Source organism: Benincasa hispida, chromosome 6 (assembly GCF_009727055.1).
Source record: "Benincasa hispida cultivar B227 chromosome 6, ASM972705v1, whole genome shotgun sequence".
In the NCBI taxonomy this organism is placed as follows: Eukaryota; Viridiplantae; Streptophyta; class Magnoliopsida; order Cucurbitales; family Cucurbitaceae; genus Benincasa; species Benincasa hispida.
Genome location: NC_052354.1, coordinates 50,631,226 through 50,650,767, shown reverse-complemented (window position 1 = coordinate 50,650,767; position 19,542 = coordinate 50,631,226). Strand labels below are relative to the sequence as shown.

The 19,542-nt window shown below is 31.1% G+C and overlaps 1 protein-coding gene across 1 annotated transcript; it reads left to right on the top strand.

Annotated features, from left to right (window-relative positions):
* Positions 1–417: 417 nt before the first annotated feature.
* On the top strand, positions 418–2,234 carry LOC120079812 (CBL-interacting serine/threonine-protein kinase 6-like). Its single transcript, XM_039034222.1, has one exon. It carries the CDS (start codon positions 775–777, stop codon positions 2,074–2,076), a length of 1,302 nt encoding a protein of 433 aa, XP_038890150.1. The 5' UTR covers positions 418–774; the 3' UTR covers positions 2,077–2,234.
* The last annotated feature ends 17,308 nt before the right edge of the window (positions 2,235–19,542 follow it).

Here is a 19,542-nt window from a genome sequence, read left to right as displayed (position 1 = left end):
GTATATTTCATATATAATGGACATCTAAGGGGAGTATTCTAAATATGTTAAATTAAGTGTAATGTAGAATCTAATTATTAGTGTCCATTGGCCATATATCACATATCTACACTATTAGTGTCTATGCAATTCACATCTACTTACAAAATTGCCTATAAATAGTGGTATTTCATGAGCTTTGAAAGGTACACATTGCTTGAATTCTATGAAAATCCACAAAATGGAGAACTTAGAAAATTTTCTTATTTCATATTTTGTTAATTTATTTTATCTTATTTATTATAATATTATATTTTATTGGTATGTTTTTTTATTTTTTCCTTTGCCATAGAAGGAAGTAAAAGAGCAAGCGACGTCATCCGAGGGGGGCATAAGAGAAATTTCATATCTAAATTCCATTATATAATCTTCAGGGCGGTTTTAATTCAGAAGAGAGCGGAAGAAGAAGAAAACCCAAAGAGAAGAAACAGAGAGAAAAAAAAAAAAAAGCAAAAAAAAGAAAGACAATCGCCATTCGAAAATTGTAGGGTTTCAGAACTCTGCAGGGAATGCGGAGAGATGAAATTTGCTTCGTTGATTCAGTTTGAGTTGATCGGAAGATCCAAAACCTTCATCATCGGCGGCAGAAATTGCCACCGGAAACACGTCGAAGACGGGTGATCTATCTCCTCTCTCTTTCAACTCTTTTAACCTCGTTTTAACTCACTCTCTACGAAGAAACAACACAGAAATCAATTAATCTCGATTCAATCGAGTTCAAACCCGGCGGCGGATATGGCGGATAAAGGCAGAGACGGCGGTCATTCGAGTTTACTCGACGGGAAGTACGAATTAGGCCGTCTTCTAGGGCATGGAACCTTCGCCAAGGTTTACCATGCTCGGAATCTGCGAACGGGGAAGAGCGTCGCGATGAAAGTGGTTGGGAAGGAAAAGATCATCAAAGTCGGCATGACGGAGCAGATCAAGAGAGAAATCTCTGTGATGAAAATGGTGAAGCATCCGAATATTGTGGAGCTTCACGAGGTGATGGCGAGTAAATCGAAGATCTATTTCGCGATGGAGTTTGTTAGAGGCGGTGAACTGTTCTCCAAAATCGCGAAAGGTCGGTTGCGAGAAGATGTAGCTAGGGTTTATTTTCAGCAATTAATCTCTGCAATCGATTTCTGCCACAGCCGTGGAGTTTACCACCGTGATCTGAAACCGGAAAATCTCCTCCTCGACGAAGACGGTAACCTTAAGGTCACCGATTTTGGCCTCACCGCTTTCTCGGAGCACTTGAAGCAAGACGGATTGTTACATACGACATGCGGAACTCCTGCGTACGTCGCGCCGGAGGTCATCGGAAAGCAAGGATACGACGGCGCGAAGGCTGATCTATGGTCTTGCGGAGTCATCCTTTTCGTTCTTCTCGCCGGATACCTTCCATTCCAGGACGACAACATAGTGGCGATGTACAAGAAGATTTACAGAGGCGACTTCAAGTGTCCGCCGTGGTTCTCTCCCGAAGCCCGTAGGCTAATCACGAAGCTTCTAGATCCTAATCCGGTGTCCAGAATCGGTATCGGGAAGATTACATCGTCGTCGTGGTTCAAGAAATCGGTACCGAAGACACTGATTAGAAAGGAGGAGCAAGAACAAACAGAGGAGAATTTGACGAAATCAAAGCCACCGGCGGAAACATTGAACGCGTTCCACATAATATCTTTATCGGAAGGGTTTGATTTGTCGCCGTTGTTTGAGGAGAAGAAGAGGGAGGAGAAAGAGGAGATGAGATTCGCGACTTCATCGCCGGCGAGCAGTGTGATATCGAAGCTTGAGGAAGTGGCGAAGGCGGTGAAGTTCGATGTGAAGAAGAGTGAATCGTGGGTTCGGTTGCAGGGGCAAGAGAAGGGGAGAAAAGGGAAGCTGACTATTGCGGCGGATATCTTTGCAATGACGCCGTCGTTTGTGGTGGTGGAGGTGAAGAAGGATAACGGAGATACTTTGGAGTATAACCAGTTCTGCCGGAAGGAGCTCCGGCCGGCATTGAAGGACATTGTTTGGACTTCCCCGACGGGGAACTCAACACCAGCTTGAAGAATTTGTGATGAATGATCAGATTTACGAGATTGTGATTTGGAGTTGGAGAATGTTTGAGTTTTCTTTTTATCAAATGATAATTGCGTATGATTAGTTTGTTTTTTATGATGATTGTCATAAATCGATTGTTTTATTTCATGATGTGGGTTTCTGTTTGTTTATCTCCTAAAATTTTCTATATCACAATTGTGTTTTTTTTAGAATACAACCATTACGGGGATGAGTGATCAAACTCGATCATGCCAATAAATAAGAATTTAGTAGAGGTTGTCACCTTTGGCTTTAATAACCTAAAACAATATTAAAAAATTAAAATAAAAAAAATTTAAGTAAGTAGAGTTTGTACATTATAAATCAATATAGATATAATAATCTGTCTTTATCTTTTAAAATTTCAAATTTAGTCATTGTCTAAAATTACAAGTTTAGTCATCGTGTTTATCTCTTAAAATTATATGTTACTAACCAAACTTTCAAGTTTTTTCTAAGGTTAGCAAATAGAAAATTGGACATCAAAAGTTTAAACTTGATATGAATATTAAATTTAGGTGGACAATCACTATTTTTATTCAAAGGATGAATAGATATTTTTATTATAGTGTAAAAAATTTACGAAATATAAAAAATAAATATCTTACTTATTTCGATATTCTTGTCGACATTAACATTTTAAACATTGTTCTTACTTATAGCTTTGTTGCTTTCTTCTCTTGTATTTGAAAAAGAAAATATTTTATTTTCAAAAAACAAACCAAATCTTGAAAACCAAGATTTGGTTTGATTTTACCATGTGAGCTTCATTTTTTCTAACTAAACATTTGAAATTTTAGTCAAATTTAAAGAATAAAGACAACTTTTTTTTTCCTTTCAAAATTTGCATAGTTTTTAAAGCACTCATAAAAAGGTATATATCAAAACAAAAAAATCAATAAGGTGGAAGTAGTGTTTATATTTATGTACTTAGGGTGTGTTTGAAGTAGCTTTTCAAGTGATTAAATTAAAAAACAAGTTGTTTTGAAAACAAATTCATAGTGTTTGACAACTACCTAAAATGGATTTTTAAAAAAACAAGTTTATAAAATAAGTTGGTTTAAGACGTACTTGAAACCAACTTAAAAAAAATGAATTTAAAGTATTTAATGGGATTAAGCTCCCTAATTTGTATGAGAAACTCTAACCATTACCTTTGACAATCATTGCTGGCCACTACCTTTGGCAACTGCCGTCGATATCTTCGGTCATCACCTTCTACGATTGCCACCAACGAACCTCTTACCGCTATTTCTGACGGCACCGATCAACTCCAGTTACCGCCTCTAGCAACGAATTCTTTTATAATAATTTAAAATTATGGCCAAACATATGTATATTTTTATTTTGTGGTGTTCTTATCAAATTTGTTTAAATGAAAATAAATTAAGTAATTTTAATCATGCCTTCAATTTTTAAAACAAACAATCAAAGAAAGTGAATAACATAATTTAAAAGAGATAATTTGAAGTAGTTATTAAAAGAAATTTAAAAGTTTCCAATTTTATATTTAATAAATGTATTAATTAAAAATTTAGAGATTAAATAAACATAAAATGAATTTAACTTCAAACAACATTTCTATCCATGTATGTATATTCATCTAATGAAATTTATTGGATTAAAATATAGGTTTGGTCTCTTAAATTTACTTGTATTTATTTTTGTGGATGGTGATTCAAGTGTCAAACCTACCACTATTTCATGTGGAAGTGATATGACTTCTTGATTTTTTTAATGTTAATCTTTTTGAGAGATTATTTTTTTTTATATATTCTATAAGAACTTGTTTTACTAAAATATATTTTGAATATTAACGCTTTATCGTTGTCAAAAGGTAAAAGGTAAAAGTGAAGCGAAAAAATGGAAAGGAAAAAGAAAAAGAAAATTAAAAAAATTAAAAAAATTTAATTTTCGCAAGTATTCTTCACAAGTTAAATTAAACTTTTAATCTTATTTCTATCAAATTTCACAAGTTAAATTTTATTTCTCCATATATTTATATTATAAAAATATTTCTAAATTGTTTTGGTAGGTATTGATTAACTTTTAAGACCTTGTTCTTCACTATAAAAAAAGAAAGAAAGATTTTTGAATAATAATAAATAGACATATTTTTTTTTAAATTCAATGTACAATAGAGTGGAAATATCTAAAATACAAATTTCTTAGAAAATTTTTAGTATTGAGTAGTATGGAGAATTTTTCATACTATCTACATTCATTGTTTGTCATAATAGTAGCATTTAAGAATCGAGTGGAATCTACAAAATAAATGAATTATAAAATAATAAATCATTTAATAACGTGTCAAATAATGAATGAAAAGAATTAGTGTTACTATGATACTAGATTTTTTTTTTTCAAATTTTTTGATCGCTAGCACATTTGTGTATTAGTTAAGTTGCTCGTTTTGACGGATAAAAAATAGATATTCTTATTCTCACCGGGTAAAAAGTACAAAGTATCACTGATAAGTGTATTTCTCAATTCATTGTCAAACAGTAAAAAGAAGTTGATCTTTTACGCTTTATTGTTGTCAAAAGATAAAAACTTAGAGAAAAGGGAAAAAAAAAGAAGATAAAATGAACTATAAGTTGTCTTTTATTCCTTTTATTTTTTTTTAATTTTATTTTTTGAGAACGGTTGACTTCTTTTTGTTCTAAAGTAAAATAATTTAAACCACAATTTTAAGATTTCAATAAATATCTATTAAACAGTTAATTATAAATTTAATTCTAATAATTTGGATGGATTTTCAATTCAGACGGTATGGTTTTCGAATTTTAACTTGGTCTTTTTGTACGGATTTATTTTCAATTTAGTTCTTATCATTTTTAAAATTTCAATTAATTTGTTTTGGTTGATTTTTGAATTTTAACTTGATTTTTTTTGTATGGACTTATTTTATCATTTTTAAAATTTCAATTTAATTTATTTTGGTTTGTCAAATCTTAATTACAAATATCTATTTATTTGTTGGTGAATCTTGTGATGAAATTAAACTTAAAACTTTTAGAATCATAAGGAGAGAGGAGCAAAAACAAAACCAATTCAAAGGAATAAGCAATACTTTCAACTCTATTTAAATTTCATAACAACACTTAAAATTATTCTTTTTCATTTTTAATTTGGTAGAACATTCAAAATTAAATTATAATTTAAATGATTTTTTAAAATTTGTTTGATAATATATTTATAAATCATAAAACTAATTATAGTTACCCACTAAATATTATGTTGAGTATAAACCATCACTAATTAATTTATGAAATTATTTTATATTAAAATTTTTATATAATTATTAGTTTGTAATATCATATAATATGTAATATATTATATAATACATATTTTAATTCAAAAAAAATTAATTCAATTTATAACATGAAATTTTATATTATTATTGTTGTTATCTTTTTTAATATAATTATGTATTTAAAAATTTCAAATTTAAAATCTGTACCTATTGAAAATATAAAAATAAAATATTAAGTAAAAGTACATTAAAATATTAACTTCTATATTAATTAGAAACACTCGTGAAATAAAATTACGAATTTCAAAAGTAAAATTAAAGAATTAACACAAAAACGAATGTATTATGTAGATCCCGTTTAGTATCATTTTGAAATTAAGTATATATACATTACTTTTACTTCTAAATTTCTTATATATACATTACTTTCACTTCTAAATTTCTTCCTCTGTTACCTTTGTTACCTTCTTTATATCAGTGGTTTAAAAAACTAAGCTTGAAAGTTTTGAAAATTAAAATAGTAGCTTTTATTTTTTTTTTTCAATTTTTAGAATTTGATTAAGAATTAAACCATTGTAGTTAAGAAATATACAAATCATTGTAATAAATAGAATGGAAATAAGTTAAATTTTTTTAAAAAAAAAACAAAAAACAAAATAATTATTAAATCCGGGACGTAGCAATAAGTAAAATAATATACGTTTTCCTGACAGAGAACAAAGACAGATGAATTGAATTGATAAGTGGTCCATACTTCTCTCTCAAAGAAACAAATGATTCTTCTAGACATATATGAAAGATTGCAATGTGTTGTGAAGAGATTAAAACAAAAGATAATTTAGGGTTGGTTTAATAGCTAGAATTTGTTTGTTCTTTTTTTTTTTTTCTTTCCGCTCTCGATTTTTTTTAAAAAATATTTTAAAAATTCAAGTTGTTGATGACAAAATTTGATTAAAGAAATTTATATGAACTTCACGTGTCACTGATGGTAAATTTGTAATTTGAAAGAAAAGATTCACCTTCAAAACAATCAGAGCAGTACACCGATGTGGTACTTACCATAGAAATCCGATGCTTAAGTTAGCTTTTATTAACAAAAGGTTAGAGTAAGTACTTGATTTGAAGTTTATCATATTATATATATAAAGACTAAACATATGGTTTTCACTATTTAAAGTAGAACTTAGTAAGACTGTCTCGGGCTTTACTTGCTGGGACAGATCGGTGTTCACAAAGAATAAGTCGAAGGGAAATCTTGGTCTGAACTTCAACCTACCTATTTTCTCACATATTTGAAGTCCCTCTTGAGTATGTTACTTATGCTCTGGGTTAAGACAAAGTTGATTTATGTATGTTACTTACGCTCTGGGTTAAGACAAAGTTGATTTATTCTAAATCTACCCCATTGGTCTAACATAAATTAAATTTTAAAAAACAAAAAAATAGTTTTTATTATTGAAATTTGGCTGTAAATTTAAATGTTTCATTATAAAAGATGAAAACCAATCTAAAGAAGGTTTGAGAAAACCAACACAAATTTAAAACGAGACCTTAATATATATATATATTGTACGTTAAATTATTTCTTTTTAAAAAGGTATTTTTATTTTTGATACATTGAACTCCAGGTCAACTAATACGCATCATAAAATAAGGGTTTGAATCTTCCACTCCTAAAAACATTGCATTGAACTCAAAATAAGAAAAAGACAATACTTAGCATTACTTGGAAACCAAATTACGTTTATAAAATATGTGTGCAAATATAACTTAAAAAACTTCACATGAGAAAGTAATAGAATAAGTATTTGATTTTTGCCATTAAAACTAATAATTACTTAATTTTTAGTACAAAATGCATGAAGCAAAGAGATTCGAATTATAGATCGCGTAGTTAACACATATTTTATGTCAGTTGCTCACTTTCTAATAGTTACTGTATCCTTCCTATAATTTTTTTTTAATAGGAATCTCAATTCATTACTTCAAAATCCAACACTTGCATTGCAACTCATACTATATGTGACTCCAAACACTTGTCTATCATAAATATCCATCTATCAAGTTCATGAAGAAATAGGTGGTGTGTGGTGTAATTCAGGGAAAGGAAGGAATCCAATGTTCCCAAATCCCAATATTATTGTTGAAAAAATAAATAGAGGAGAAGGATATTGTCATATGGGCATAGGGTTGTTTGTATGTATGATTGGGGAAGTGAGTTTAAAATTTTGCCATGGAATTGCTATCAGCAACACTGCAAAACTACATCAATTATTGTCCTCTTTTGCAAATACCTTATTTCCTCAACCCCTACCTTTTTTCATTTATTCTCACTCTTCATCTTCTTCCATTCATTTTTTTTTTCTCTTTTCTTATCCTTCAAGTGGTTCTCCTATTTCTTGCAAATACTTTTCTTTTTCTTTTTCTTTTTTTTACTCCTATGCATACATAAGTTTTAGAGAGAGTATCTTTTTGATCCTTAGATTTTGGGCCTAATTTCTATAAGTCTGAAGTTAATCTGTTGGAGTTAGTAAGTTTGTGTTTAGGGTGTAGAGTTAAGTTGTAAGATGAACTTCATTGATAAATGTGAAAAATAAAAAAAGAGGACAAAGTGGAGTTACTCGACAAATGTAAAAAGTAGAAAGTTATAGATGTGGAATTGACTATATATTTGTTTAATGTTGTTTGTGGTTGTGTCTTGGGTTGTTTCATTGATTACTTAGAACATGTTCCACGGGACGTCTGGATAGATGTTGATTTTGCAAAATATTTTACATTATTATCATTTTGGGATGTTTCCTTTTTCGATGACCTGCCTATATTAAGAATATTTAAGAGCAAGCTTTTGGGCTTACTAGGGTTGCGGCTTTTAAATTGAGATTCAAGGATAATTGCATTTTTATAGTCTTCACCGAAGCATTTTGTAATTCCAATTGTTGTGAAACAAGAAGTTTGAGTGATATTTTGGTTTCAATTTGGTTCATGTACTTTTAAAATATTCATTTTTGTTATTGAACTTTAAAAAAGTGGTTATTTTGATCTCTTAAAGATGAAATAAAAAATGAATAGACCAAACTGGTCACTTTTTAAAAGCATAAAGGCCAAGAACTAAAGTAAAAAATATAAGAGCCAAAATGAAACCTTTTAAAAGTATATAAACTAAAATTAACCAAAGTTGAACTATAGAGATGAAAATAAACATCTTGAAAGTATGAAATCCAAAATGAACGAAACCAAAAATATAAGAATCAAAATAATATTTAAACATTTTAAGATTTACTGAAAATACGAGACTGAAATGTAATTAAAATTGAACATTTCAAGGTAGATGAGCTTAATACAACTGACTGAATAAATAAAAAGATACAAATAGATACAGTGAGACGATACAAATTATCCTAAAATTGTGGGACTAAGCTGCAAATACAATTTATGTGCATAATTCGAAATTAGTTTTAAACGGGCAAAAAAAAAAAAAAAAAAACTTGGGAGAATGAAATTGAAATCAATAAATTCATGTCATATCGAACTCAAAACTGAAAAAGCAAAATTAAAAATCCAATCAACTTTTTAATACAATTAAAAAAAGGTTAATGAGGGACAAAAACCGAGATTTTTCAAAACCTCAAAAAGCAAAAATAATGAATTTTAAAACAAAGAAAAGATTGTATAGGCTAAACTTTAATTATAATAAAAATTAGGTAGTGGTCATAGACAAATTAAAATTGATTTGATGCAAAAAGAACGATTGTTATTCCATTGCTAATAAATAATATTATCTTTAAAATTCTTTTTCAATAATTCAAATCATGTTATGTATATATCATTCATTCCCAAAAGTGTTGGGTTCAATAATTTCTCCATTTATTCTTGCATTTTTATTTAGTTTATTTTGCATCCAAAAATTTAATATTGAAAAACATGGACATTATGAGATGGATGAAAAATAGGCATATATGACCAAAAGTGCAAGATGTTCCCACATGATCATTATCAACCAGTTATATATATATATATTTAAGAAATACAAATTTAGTCAATAATTTATACATTTTTTAAAATATAATATTTATTTTTTTCAAAAAAAAATTCAAGAGATTCGAATTTTTAACCTCTTGACCAAAGACCTATACCTTAATTTGCTCCTTATTATTATTTGGCATGTGTCAACAATTTTTAATTGAATAATAAATGTACTTATTTTTATATGAAATAAAAAATTCATGAGGAGTTTTTAAAAATAAAAAAATCAAAATTTAACTAAGAATTACTTGGAAAAATATAACGCCTTAAACTTTCACAAATGGAATCCTAGATTTAGATGAGTGTTTGAAAAATTTTCACTTAGTTAAATGAAAAATAAAATTTGTACAAATCTAAGTCATTTAACGTACAATTTGTTATATGAATAATATTACAAAATTATTAGAAAATACATAACTTGTATTAGGAGAGAACTTCGGCCTAATAAATTCAATTTATTCCTTTAAGACAATTTTATTCACTTTAGAGCTTAAATTTTAGGAGCAATTGTCTCCCATAGTAAAATAAATTACCTTTTTTTATGGAAGTAATATCTCGTTCACAAGATCCAATGAACTCTACTTTGTGGAGTCAATCAAAAGTCGACGAAGTTTTAAATGAGAGAAAAGCGTTGATTCAAAAAGTTAAAAAATTAATTTGAAGAAGAGATATATTTATAGACTAATTCATGGTCATCCGAATGGTCACATCCCTTCTTCAAGTTGGTTAAAATTTGTGAAAAGACATGTATACATTAATACAATAATGCAACTAGTAAAATTGGAATGACGCAACCCTACCGGAATAGTCACATATCATTTATTCCAACACAAAACCCATCATCCAATAACTACTCTACAAAAGAAACCCAACTCAATAGTTGCATAAAGAGAAGGGAAAATTGTCAGAAATAACACTATCAAGCTTTCACTTTTCAAAACTAGCACGTTTTTTGAAAATTCGTTAAATTAGTTTTTCTTGGTCCATCTTGGACAAGATCGACTACAGAGATGTAGTTAAAAAAAATTAACTTTTTTCTAACTTATCCATTGTTTTGATCTTCTTGGTGAAATCTCGAGCAGCCTATTAATTTTTCCAAATATCAAATAATCTGTTCATATCTTATATCTTTTCAAATTTTTTTCCAAATTAAATTATTTTTACCAAATCTTATATCAAATCATTACCCTAATTTTTGTTTCCACAACTATATGAATTTTCAAATTTTCAAATGAATTTATCTATTATGAATTTTCATATGGATCGAAGTATATTGTAAGATTAATTTTTGCAAATAAAAAAAAAATTAAGATTTGAGAAAATATAAAGAATCACGGTGTTAATCCGCCGAAATTTCACCGAAAAAGTCGAAATATATAGAATATGGTTGTTAATGTTGTCCGAGATACATCGTTTATACCTCCCAAATCTTACTTAATTTTTGGCCAAATTTGGTTTTTGGGCAGAAAGATTTAAAAAAATTAGATAAGGTTTGATATAAAATTTGGAAAGATTACATAATATTTAGAAAAATTGATAGAATCTCGTTTTTAACTATTAGAGATTTCACTGAGAAAGCCCAAAATAAACGATAAGTTTGAAAAGGTTAAATTTTCATATAAATGTCGGTGGTCGATCTCATATAAGATGAATCGGAAAAAACTATTGTAACAGATTATAAAAAAATGTACTAATTTTAAAAGATGAAAATTTGGGAACATTATTTCCGTATGAGAAGCAATATTACTTGAAACCATTCTTTAAATTATACTCATAATTGAGTGTAGTTGAATAGTAATTTACATACACCTTCCCTTAAAGGTTATAAGAATTGAAGTTCAATCTTCGATTAAAAAAAAAAGTGTTCTTTCATAATTATTGAGTTAATATAATCCTAATAAAACTACAAATAAAATTAATATATTTCTAGTACACTCCAAATGCAAATAATTCAACTAATTTTACAATCCTATATATTCTTAATATGAATGAGATGTTCAAAAGGGACAAAAAAAAAGGAAGGTGCTATATATATTATTGTTTCATGCTCTTGTATTCGTATGGGGGAGGTAATTAAGGTCCTAAATTGGTAAAATAATTTACACTTTAGCATTAAGAGTCCAGATAATTTATCATTAATTTAGATTTCTTTTTTGGGTAAAGACTAATTTAGCAATTGATTGGAATAAGAAACTATAATTAATAGCTTCCACAATGATTGAGTTAGCTTTAACTCATTACCAAGAGTTGCTCTTTGTGTCTAATAATATGTTCAAATTTAATTATTATTTGACATTTTCTACAATATCATTACTTTATTCAAGAAGTCCTATACCTAAGTTTACAAGAAGGTAATAATTAAAATAAGGCAAATAAATAAATAAATTTGATATAATTAAGTGTTACGTGGGCCTTAGTTTGTTTCATTTCTTAGACATAGGATGTCTTTAAAAAAAACCAAAAGTGGTTTTTGTAAATTGATATATATGAGAGGATATATGATGATTAAATTTTGAAACATTTAATTGTGTCTAATTAATTTAAGAGAAAAAGGAAAAATATCCTAATTAATAAAATTTGAAATCAATGCATATTGATCAAATATTTTTGGATATTTCTATTGAGATATGTCGATATTTCCACATGCCCGTTGAGGTGAACTATAATTTTTGATCATATCTTGAAAATATTAAAAATCTATCTAAATATACAACAACAAAATGTAACTAATATGCAAATATAAAGTATAAAAGGTTCAGTTATTTATTATTATTTTTAAAAGATTTATTTTTGACAAAACTGTCCATCTATATGGTAAATTGACATTTTTAACCTTAGTTTATATGACTTTATTTATTTATTTTTAATTTTGTGATGGTATTAAGTTTCACAAGTTCAACTTGTATGGCTTCATTTTTTGTTTTTTCTTTTTCACATGATAATGTCAATCTATCTTAAATCTTAGCCCATCTTTAGGCCAACTTTATCATATTATATGGACAATATTGTCCACATCTTTCAAGAATCTTTTCTAGTAATTTCTCCTTTATATAAACATACAATTTGAAAAATTGACCCTACAAAAAAATTGTGCTACCATGACAAATCTGCATATCCAAATTGAGAAGAAAGAATAAAAAAATATCATAGAAAGTAAAAAAATCGCATTTTTGATGGAAAAAACGCTAGTTTCAGATAGCAGGTTTTCCATGGTAATTTTTCCCTGTCACAAATTCATGACATTTATTAATTGCCATTAAATTAATTAAATGATTGAAAGTGTATTGTTTAATAGCATATTATTTATCCCTAAAATATCTCATTATCAACAAATTATATGATAATTTTGTACGAATGGCCTCATTTGGGAGGCCCAAATGAAAAATGGCCACCTATAGAGAAAGTAATGGAAAGTGGTCTTTTCTTTACGTCATAAGCATGTGATTTTACCGATTCGCCCCTGAGATGCACCCCTCGTGCCTGCCAATATGAATTTACTGGATCCTCAATGGCTCGTCACTCGATACCCGACGACACGTCACACGTTCCTCGATGCACGGTCTCGATACCCAGCTTCATGGTCATTCAATACGGCTGCAATCGACACGTGTATATTCGATCATATCCACGTCATACTCGATGTTCGATTATTTTATACTTGATTATTTTGAATTATCTGTGTCGTCAGAACCTCCTCTATAGTTAATGCTCATGTACGAACATACACAAATTGGGGAATTTTCTAACAATATATATGATTCTTTCAAATCAATTTCTTGAAATGTGAAGTAATTTTTTTTATTAACTAAGCAAACAGAACTGAAACACAAAAGAAAAATCGGGTTCACTTTCCCTTGAAAAAATCCACTTCACAATACCTATTTTTCTTGACAGAGATCAAGTTATAAAGGGATTGAGATTATTTCACTATATTGTCTCACACCTCAAGTAAGTAAATGTGGTTTTTCCTACTCATTTTTTTTTCTTTTTACTTTTCCGATGATATGCGAGACATACAAACGTAGTAAATAGAACGAGTGAGTGTGAGTTTATGATTGTGCAATGAAACATGCAAGTAGCTCCCAGTGGAGCGAGGATGAGGGGAGAGAGCTATGAAACAGTAAGCATCAAGTTGAGAATATCGAGAGAATTGAGTAGCGAGTAGCGAGTATAGCGAGTATTTAACAATTACCTATTTTCCTAACTGTTCACTTTCTGCATTGTTTTTCTTGAAGGACGGATAAGTATATATTTTTACATTATGGTGGTATATTGGACGACATAGAAGAATGCTATACTGGAGGCCGTTTGAAGGGTTTGCTAGTTCTAAGTACATTGACGTATAATGAGCTGGTAAATCTTGTATATGATATCATGCAAGTTAGTTCGACGGAGTTCAAAATTATACGAGGGTGAAATATAAGATGGATATTGATTCTCCTCCAGTATGCTTAATGGATAACGCTGATGTTAAATTTCTCCTCTCAGAGTATGACTGTACTAGACCGTAGGTATTTATAAGTCTTAAGGAATTCAAAGAAATTCATCACGGGGCAACATTTTATTACCTAAAGAGATCAGACCAACCCATGTGTGGAGATGATGTAAATGAGCATGATGTTTGTCCATCAGGTGTCTCATTAGAAAATGACAACATTGATGTTAATAAAGTGAACGTATTGCATTAGAATGTGACAATAGAAGATGTTGGGACATGTGTAAATGAGAATGCGATGATAGAGGAGGAAGAAGTTAGGAATGAAGAACAGACAACCCCAGTTGTTTTAGAGAGTAATCCTTCTGTTGTGAATGAAGAACAACCAACCCATGTTTTTTTTAGGGAGTGGGTTCTTCTTTCGTGAATGAAGAACAACCAACTCCCATTCTGTCAAATTATTTTGGCCATTTTTCTGGGAGTGTGCCTCGCCAAAATCCGAACAATGTACCATCTAGCCAGAACGGGGGACTTGATTATGCAATCACAGTCATTTATAGGGTTGTTGGATACAGTTGAAGAAGGTCAAATTTTCTTCAGCAAGAGTGATGTGAAGATGAGATTAGCAATGTTGGTCATCAAGAACAACTTTGAGCTGCAGGTTAAAAAATCAAACAAAAAATTGTATAGTGTTTAGTGTTTACACCGAATTTATAAGTGGGTCGTTCAAGCAATTAAAATGGATGGATGTGATATTTTCAAGATCACAAAATGCACGTCCAATCACACATGCTCGATTGAAGTATTGCATCATGATCACAGGCAAGCTAGCACATTCGTTATTTGTCACCTAATCAAGGACAAGGTTAGTGTTGGTTGAGAGAACAAAACACACCATATTAAATAGGATATGTGACATCAATATGATGTCAATATTAGTTATGACAAGGCATGACGTGAGAGAGAAACTGCTTTTGCTCTTGCAAGGGGGACGCTAGAGGAATCATATGCCGGAGCATGCATATGGTGAGGTTTTGAATATTGAAAATCCTAAAACTGTATTTGAGATTGAGTTTGAAGAATCAAAATATTTCAAATACATGTTTATGGCACTAGGTGCGAGTCTAATAGGGTTTAAGATTTGTCGACCTATGATGATCATTGTAGATGGCACTCATCTAAAGGGTAAGTATAAGGGAACAATGATAGTTGGTGTTGTAATGGATGATAATAACCAACTGTACCCACTAGCATATGAAATTGTTGATAGTGAGAATGCCCGAGCCTTGAAGTGGTTCATGACGAACCTTAAAACAACAATTGGAGAATGCCCTAACCTCGTATTCGCTCAGACTGTGGATAGAGTATAGCTAGTGCCGTTGATAACATATTCCCTAATTCTTAACATAGACTTTGTACCTTCCATTTGAAAAGGAACGTGGAGAAATACTTCAAAGACGAGGCCGTAGAAAATTGTTTCATGATGCTTGCGAAGCATATCGAGAATCAAAGTTCAAGCGTCATTGGGTCCAAATAGTGAACTACAAGAATGGTTCCCTTGCTAGATATTTAGAGGACGTTGGTATTCAGCGGTAGGCAGGTGTTACCAGTCGGGGAACTGATATGATAACATGACCAGTAACAATGTCGAATGCTTCAATGCTATTACCAAAGAAGCAAGAGTGTTACCAATAACTTCGTTGCTAGAATACATAAGAGGTTTACTTCAAGGTTGGTTTCTTGAGCGGCGAACAATGTGGTCTAATAGTACATCGACACACTCAATGTATGTAGAGGAAATAATGGGTTTAGAGTGTGACAAAGCTAGGTGATGCCGAGTAAATTCAATTGATTGTTATAGATTTCATGTCAAGGACGGTGGATTAGATGGTATAGTTAGCCTTAACACTCGAGAATGTAGTTGCAAGTAATTTCAGTGTTTAGGGATTCCGTGTTCGCACGCCATTATTGTAGTTAGAAAGCAGAATATCAATCTATTTACTCTATGTAGCAGATTGTATAGTGTTGATTCCCTAGTACTAGCATATGCGGAATCAATAAACTCGCTTGGTCATGTATATGAATGGAAAAAGCCACCAGGGTATACCGAGGTAAAAATACTCCCACTGAAAAGAGTGGTACAGGTTGGTAGATAAGGGTAAACAGGATATCATCTGCTGAAGCACATGTCACATTAAAGCAATGTGGAGGGTGTAGCCAATCAGGAAATAACAGACAAAAGTGCAATGAACCACTTGACACGTCTAAACTCAACAAACAGGAAAGGATGATATAGGGGACCCAACAAACATCCAATTTATCTTGTTCATTTGTTCATTTTGTATATATAGATTGTCCATAGGGGACCCTCCAAACTCTGTATTATATAGATTGTTCATCCTATAATGTAAAGACGTTCTGATAAATACTCGATACACAATACTCGTTACTTGATACTCCATAAGATATATTCGTTACACAATACTTGACAATACTCGATAAACATTAACTATATAGATGGTTGATTTGCAAATACTATATACTGGGTGCTGTTGGGATTGGTGTCCTAATTCTCCCGGAGTCTCGTAGTTTGTAAACAGTTTGTGCACATTGTCATTAATAAAATAAATGTTATTTTATTTGCATTTACTCATACCTAATAAACTAAGATTCGTGGTTATTTTATGTAAACTTAAGCATGTATATGAGACATACAAGTGGATCATGCCTTAAGTAATAACCTAAATTATCTGTAGTATAAGGATAAAGGAGGGATACCTTATCCTGGTGACACTACGGATACGACCCCCTTTGTAGATATTTACAAGTGTTGTAAACTGCTACAGATGATTTGATCCTGACCATTCATGTGGAGATATGCGAGCGGGGTGTCCTATACAAAGAGTTTTTATAAGAACAGACCACGAGATGATTAGTCTCTTTATATAACGCTGTTGATAATTGAGACTTACATTTCACTAAAATGACTATAGGTGACAAGACCTTAATTCTGAGTGTTTTGGGAACTCCTGCCTATGAGGGCGGTCCTTTGATTAGTATGGGTGAGAATGGCCAGATTGTCAACTCAACAAGCCTATTTTGAGGATTCGCTAATTGGGGAGCCGGAAACTCAGTTACACAAGATGGAATTTACTCCTTCCCCAAAGTAGGGGTAAGTAGATAAATTGCTCCCTTAAAGGCTAATTCAGGGTCTTGAACATAGTGGCCACATCCTCTCTTTGAAAGAGAGAGCTCAGTCATAGTAGGACTATGACTTAATGTTCATTAGAGGAATCAATGGTACTTAAGGAGTAAGATGTAACTACAGAGGCAAAATGGTAAATTGGCCCAGCTGTACTTACGAGCGATTTGTGAAGGGTTATTGTACTGTTGATTGGTTATATGGACATAGAAATATATTTGTAGTGAGAAGAGTGCAGTTGTCGGTCTTTAGTGGAGTGCTCGACAGTTAACGGATGGTAGATCTTGTGATTAAAGAGTTTAGTCAGTTATTTACGTACCATTGGAGCTTCAAGCCATAGGCCCATAAGGACCCCTTGGTAGCTCGGGTTCAAGTTGAGAATTAGATTTTGGGGTTAGTTTGAAGTGTTCAAATTAACAAGAGGAAATTCAATTATATGTGATATAATTGGTGTGATGTATTAGATACATTAAATGGAGGAATTAATATAAATACGATTTATATAAAGTACCATAAAATAGAAAAAGAACTATGGTTTATATGTTTCATATGATGAAATATTAAAACTATAGGTTATAAATATAATATGATAAGTTAGTTATCATATTTATTTATAATATATAATTATATGATAATTAGATATTTTTCTCTAATAACCGATTTGAGTGGGAGGTTATTGGAAGTTTTATGGTAACCGTGAGATAAAAGGAAAATTGTTTTCCAAAATTAGTAGTTAATCCATTCGGATAATTCTCACAGAAAAGGGCTATCAAGTGAAATTTTTTTTTATTAAATGATAGCCGTTGAGAGTCTAAACGATCATTTAAGAGTTAACTATACGATAGTTACTCAACTGATCGTTGCTACACGATCGAGTAGTAAAGTCTATGCGGTAGGCTTCATTTACTAAACGATCGAGTACATCGTCTATGTGATAGACAATTTATTATTTCGCACTTACTCGATCGTCTACACGATCGCATACCTCATGTCTTCCTCAAGCTAAGATCATACAGAGCCCACAACTCCTGGATTCTCACATTGAGAATACCAAGGTAACACTTGTGGTGGTGTTCTAACTCTGTTCGTGAATCAAATTGGACTCGATTGGGTTCGGGGAGCATTCAGATGTTCGTGCTGTTGGTGTGCTATTCATTGCATTCGAGTGTTACTGTTGGATGCATTGGAGATCGATCGAGGGATTCTTGAAGAATGGTTCTTCAAAGGTACGTATACTCTATCCCTTGAATCTATTGTAGCACGCTGTAATTTCTGTTGATGCATAATCTGTTAGTTTCTGTTTAAGACTATAATTGTTTGTGTTCATTCGAATGGAATTTGGAATGATCCTCTTCCGCTGCTCATGGAGATCCTTGTTTGTGATTTCCTTCATTTGGTATTAAAGCAAGGTTGTTCTGATATTCCAAATTCCATTGCTATTTTGAACTTCCTTTATAGTCGTGGTGGGTTTTAAGCTTTCTACAATGCGTTTAAGCGTTAAATATTTTTATGGATGTGTTGATGGATGTTTACAGGATGATTGCCTCTGTTTAAAGCTTTCTTTAAGTTTTCAAAGTGTTAATTTGTAAGGGCCCCTGCATTTTTGGGCATAATTAACAAGCAATCGAGTATGTATTCAAAATGTTTTAAGTTCTTTGAGTCATTCATGATGAAGTTTCGAAGCATGGAGACACAGTTCTCATCGAGGAAGAAGACCAAGGGTTGGTCTTATCGTGTAGCCCAAGCTAAATGATTGTCGAGATTTGGCTAAACGATCGTGTAGAAAAGTTCTGCCCGGTTGTATAGTATTTACTAAATGATCGTTTAGGTAATGCTAAACGATGGGGTAAAGAGTTTACTCGATCGTTAGATGATTATGCTTCACTGCATCGTTGTCGTTTACTTGATCATTTAAGGCATGCGTTGCACGATGTGCGCTAGACGATCATGTGACCTTCATGCTTCATCGCATAGTCAAAGGTACACGATTGTTGCTAAACGATCGTTTATGCTCACACTGCGTTGCTAGATGATCATAAAGATTTGTTACACGATCAAGGAGACACGATCTTCGCCTGGATGGTCCAAGACCTGGTTCACCTGTTTGAACTGGTGGACTCATTTTTCTTTGTAATAGTTAACTTAATTTTTGAGGATTTGAGGCTAATTATCCCGGTTCATCAACTTTTATTTAATGTACATGAGATGTATGTTTGTTTATATGCCATAGTGTATGACATGTAGATTTAAAACCCACCTTAGGTTATGCATTTTAATCATGCATCATATATTATAAGTGTTATAATATAGTTTTGGTATGATGAAATTACAAGGAAGCATGCCCATGCATCATGAAATATAAGAGTTATAGTTATGCATGCATTAAGCATATTCATGCATCATCTTTATATTATAAGAGTTATAATATAACGGTGTATGAGAGCATATATGCTTGGTTCATTTCTTTGTTATGTAAGTGTTATTTACCAATAGTAATGAATTAACAATGCATGGAGC